This window comes from Xenia sp. Carnegie-2017, unplaced genomic scaffold (assembly GCF_021976095.1).
Source record: "Xenia sp. Carnegie-2017 unplaced genomic scaffold, XeniaSp_v1 HiC_scaffold_19, whole genome shotgun sequence".
Lineage (NCBI taxonomy): Eukaryota > Metazoa > Cnidaria > Anthozoa > Malacalcyonacea > Xeniidae > Xenia > Xenia sp. Carnegie-2017.
Window position 1 is genome coordinate 255,617 of NW_025813481.1, and position 5,295 is coordinate 260,911.

At 36.4% G+C, this 5,295-nt stretch overlaps 1 protein-coding gene across 1 annotated transcript; it reads right to left on the reverse strand.

Annotated features, from left to right (window-relative positions):
• Positions 1-3,612: 3,612 nt before the first annotated feature.
• On the reverse strand, positions 3,613-4,728 carry LOC124438641. The gene is made up of 2 exons (XM_046988815.1): positions 4,153-4,728; positions 3,613-4,107 (listed from the first exon to the last, which is right to left on the reverse strand). Exons 1-2 carry the CDS (start codon positions 4,726-4,728, stop codon positions 3,613-3,615), a joined length of 1,071 nt encoding a protein of 356 aa, XP_046844771.1.
• Positions 4,729-5,295: the final 567 nt, after the last annotated feature.

Genomic DNA, 5,295 nt, shown 5'->3' on the forward strand with positions numbered 1-5,295 from the left:
TTTCTTTTCGTCATTCATTTTTATCATGATGCTGATAGTCTTGTCTAATACCACAAACAGACATGCTAACTCATCCCCTAACACAAATCTCCTGAACACCAGATTGGCAATCATATTCACCCGTTTAAAACTTTTGCAATATCATGAATTTAGTAAATGTGTATTTTGAATGAATCAAGTTTGAGTGAGTGTTTAATTAAGAACTGTATACACCATTACATTGACGAAAAGAACTCAGTAAAAAGGAATTGTGTATAAACAGAAAACCGTGAAAACCCAAGTAAATTTGTTGTTCATACAATTTGTGTGAACAATTTGAACGCAAAACCTATAAAACCACAATATTTTTGCATACACTCAGTTCGACCTGATTCGTTCAAAATTATTTCACCAAATATATGTCATTGAAGGAAGGTAAAATTAATGGAAAATCTGCTGTTCTGGAAATTCGTTTTTAGATTTAGGTGACAGCCGATAAAGTTGTGCAAGTAGGCAGGTCTGCTTGTGGTATAAGTCATTGATCTGAAAAAATAGTACCTCGATAGAGCTTCTACGTATGAAAACATTATAAAATTTAAACCAGTTTTGATTTTACACACTCGATTCTTGGGACCACTCAATTACAATATTGTGACCATCTTTTGTCCATGCTACAACAATAGTTACTCTCAAAACTGCTGCTATTGATGTACAAGAAATTTTGGACAAACCATCGTCGCAATCGCTCAGTCAACTCTACGCCATTTTATATTTGAATGGTCCTAAGAATCGGGTGAGTAAAATCTAAACTCGTTTCAATTTTCATATAGAAGCTCTATCCAGGTATTAATTTTTCAGATCAATGGTATAAGTAATGACAACAAATGTCCTTTTCAACATTTTTTACACATTTATACAGGATATACAAAAAACAACAGGACAGTTATTTTTACACATTTATACAGGATATACAAAAAACAACAGGACAGTTAAAAAAAGTTGCTTAATTCATCAACGCTCGAGATCTGCAAAAAAAATGGTATGAATAGTTAGTAGCAGTTATACATCCGGTAGTTTATCTGAGTGTAGCTAAAAATGTTGCAAATTATATCCATTTCGTTTTGGGAACTTGTGTTTTTAAGAAGCTCCTTTGAAATTGCGTCAGCAAGAAAATGACACAGCTAAAAAGAAATTGTAGCACATAGCTTTAAATATGACGCATGTTGTTTAAGCTAACAAACTTTCAAGAAGTTTGGCTTGAGCTGCGAAGGTTTTAAAATAATGGCTTTAAAAAGAAAAAACAAATAAATCCGCGAATGAAAGGTCTTTTAAATGTTCATTGACCGTGTCGATTTAAGTCTTGTTTGTTTTTCCATTCATCGTTTGACCTGACAGTCGCGTGCACTGAAACAGGAAGATTCGTAAAAGTTTTGAGAAAATACTTTTTTGGATCGCCAATCTTTTTCAATAATTCTGGTTGCAGTCTTAGTCTATCATACCATTGTTGGCCAATATATCAAATAAACCTTAAGCATTCGTTGAGCTTAAAATCGTGTGGATTATTTTAAATTGTATGTATTAAATTAACGTTGACATGAATATTATTGTTGAAGGTTTATATTTTTATTTTTTCATTCAACAGAATTTTTAAAATGGCACTGTAGCTACTTTTTAAAACAGTTTTTAATACCATTAACTAATCACAGTAGAAGGAACTCTTCTCTGTCGATGTAAAATATTAACAATTATACCTGCTATTTCTAATTCTCGTAATGCTATGTGACATCACAAGTTTTGTAAAGTGGACATTACATAAACTTCGATATTTTTAAAATGAAAAGCGATATGAATTATTTGTTTTAGAATGTACACTTTTGAAAATTATTTTGAATGAAAATATAGTCTCAGTAGCACAAATTTTGTTTCATTTGCACTTTTAAAAAAAAACACTAAATAATGGCGAATGAAATGTGCATGAAATGATCATTGATTCGTGTCCATTTAATTAAAAATTAAAAAGTTCTTAAATTCTGGTTTGTTTTTCCATTCATCATTTGTCATGCACGTTGCACGATAAAAACGTTATTTTTATTCTCGAGAACATAATTTTGGATTTGCCGATAGTTTAAATGATTTATTTTTGAAATTTCATTGTACAACAAAGTCGTCTCAAAGAAAAGTACTTCACAATTCAACAAAATCTCGAATCTATAATGTTAACAACAACTCTCCCTTCTGTAATAATCCCAAAGTGTCAATCACGTGAAATGCACGCGATCCGCAACAACAATAACAAATAAAAACAACTGTTCATCACACTCCCGACGTTGATTATATTGATCAATTTATTTCACGAGTTTATACTATTTGACTGTCGCAATAGGTCTCTAATCACGGCTGCAGTTCTTCGGTGTCGGGTTTTCATAGAGTTTTCGTCTTTAGACTCAATTCCACTAGTAGTTTTGGGAACCACGGTATTTGCTGGAGGCATATTCAACTCAAGTGGTATCAGTTGTTGTATTGGAGGACGTAGTTCTGACGATCGAACCTTTGTAGTACTCGCAACACAAACCTTTGCTACTCGAACAACACCATCCTTACTTACTATGAGCTCGGTAATTCTAGCCAATTTCCACAAAATTCGAGGGGAAAAATCATTTTTTAACACAACAACATCACCGACTGCTATCTTCTCCTTCTGTGCTCCATGAAGTAAACGTGAAGTCTCTCAGACACTTAAAAGATATTCCGTTCTCCAACGATTAATAAATTGATCTAACAAACGTTTCTGATATTTCGCTTTCTGGTTAGAGTTCGATTCCTACTGATAATTTCAAATTGTCGATCACTAGCTGTAAGAGTAAGTTGCTATCCGTAAATTAATTGAGATGGAGTGAGAGGGTAAGAAATCCTTCTTCGTCATCATAGATGTATGTAAGTGGACGATTGTTAATGGTAGCATCAATTTCTACCAAAATGGCTTTAAGCGCTTCAAAATCCATTGAGGATCGACCGAGAGTTTTCTTTAAACATCTCTTTGTACTTTGCATCATTCGTTTGTATAATCCTCCTTGCCAAGGTGCCTTTTCAATGATAAATTCCTAATTGACACCCTTGGAAGCCAGTTCGCGTTGTATGTCAGTTGATCTCAGTATATTAGCAACTTCCCTTGAGGCACTTTTGAAGGTCTTGGCATTGTCTGATATTAGTCTAGACGTCAAACCTCTTCGTGAGACAATCCTTTGGAAAGCTTGCAGAAACGATAGCACAGACAAACAACAAACAAGTTCAAGATAAACCGCTCGAGTGGAAGCACAAGTGAACAAACAGACATATACCTTATCCAATCTTTGATTGTTAGTAGCGTATAAGGGGCCTGCAAAGTCAATACCGGTGTTTGGAAAGGGAGGCTCTTCGCTTACTCGACTTGAAGGCAAACACGCTTCCTTCGCTGTTGGGAAAGCTTTACCTACGAAATTCGGGCATTTGATACATCCACGCACAACGCCCTTGACGCACTCTCGACCACGCAAGATCCAGTATTTTCCTTGAACGCAATTCAGAGTTTCTCTAATTCCTTCGTGGTGTACTATATTGTGACAGTCGCGTATAGTTAATTTCGAAAAGGTATGCTTATGAGGCAAAAAAAATCGGCTGTTTTGCACTATCAGGTAACGTAGAGTGGGCAATTCGACCTTCACACCGAATAATCTGATCATCATCGAGAAACAAACCAAGTTGTTGAACTCGTACATTTTTACGACCGGCTCGAATACATTGTAACTCGTGAGAAAACGCGTCTAACTGAATACTTCGGATCCATAAATTCTCAGCTTCGAGTAGCTCATTGGCATTCAACTCAGACGTAACAGAGCATAGTTGCTTTCTTGATTTCTTGATAAACCTTAAAATTTGTGCTGTGACACGAAGTAGTTTGTTCTTCGTACCATATCTGTCTTGCTCAATAATCTTCTCCAAGTGGATGCAATTACGGTCAGGAAGCGATGTTAACGTGAAGGAATGTGTTATTAGAAGAGGATTTCGTATTATCTCGGTGTAGCAATGGTCCTCATCCAATTTTTTAGGTTGAAGATCTTCGGGCCATTTTTCTTCAGTATCTTGGAGGAACTACGGACCATTCCACCAGATTCCAGATTGCACAAGTTCACTTACGGAACACCCACGAGAAGGCAAGTCGGCAGAGTTTATTACCCCAGGGTAATGTCTCCATTTATAACTACTAGTTAACTTTCTCATTTCCTTTACGCGGTTTTGTACATACGACTTCCACAGTTTATGATTTCGAATCCAACACAATGTGGTAAATGAATCCGTCCATAGGATAATAACAGTGATACATTTTATTGAAGTCAACGCTTTCACAATCGAATCAACTAATCTTGCTAAGGTAGTTGCGCCTAACAATTCAAGTCGTGGTATGGTCTGTCGTTTGATAGGAGCGACTCTTGTCTTGGCTGCTATTAGATTCACTTCAATTTCACCGCTTTTATGTTCCGTTTGTAGATATACAACTGCGGCAAAGGCAAATTCTGATGCATCGCAAAATCCATGTATCTGATGAATCGGAGATGAATCGTATCCACCATGGAAGTAACAACGCGGTACTCGTATGTCACTTAAAGCCCTTAAGTCGTGAACGAGAGAATTCCAACGAGATAAGGCCTTGCCAGACAGATCTTCATCCCACTTACTGCCAGAAGAGCAGAGGGTTTGAAACAACATCTTCATAGTGATTGTAAATGGTGCGAGAAGGCCAATAGGATCGAATATTTTCGCAGATAACTTTAAAACTGACCTCTTAGTTGCAGGAAGTGATTTTGCATAATGCACTAGCTCTTCAAGATCATAACAAAGCTCGTCGCTGTTCTCATCTCAGCTGATTCCTAGAATTTTGATACAGTTCTCTTGAGATGTGGACTTAGGTTTTGGCTCTGTTGAGTTTTTACTAACTTGTCTTCCACCATCGTTTTTGGTATATGTTTACCATATGATGACCTCCTTTCATTTCCCCCCTCAACAAACGGTCGATGTTCATCATTCGTGATAACATTTCGGATATGTTGCGAGTTTGAATGCCATTTTCGAAGCTTGAATCCTCCCTCGCTCATTAATTTTCGAGATCTATGATAGATGTATAGAGCTTCGTCCTCATTAGAAGCTCAACCAGCGAAATCGTCAACATATAACGACTCGATTAATAAGGAGACTATTTCTGGATCGATATTCTTGTATTTCGAAACGTGGTGACGAATAACAGTAGATAATATTGCAGGACTTGAAGTTAGACCAAATGGT

Excerpts from the sequence above, each read along its gene's own strand:
- LOC124438641 (XM_046988815.1), bottom strand. The coding sequence starts at position 4,728 with ATGAAGATGTTGTTTCAAACCCTCTGCTCTTCTGGCAGTAAGTGGGAT. Across the intron at positions 4,108-4,152 it reads TGCCTTCTCGTGGGTGTTCC|TTCCTCCAAGATACTGAAGA; the intron begins GTAAGTGAACTT and ends AATGGTCCGTAG.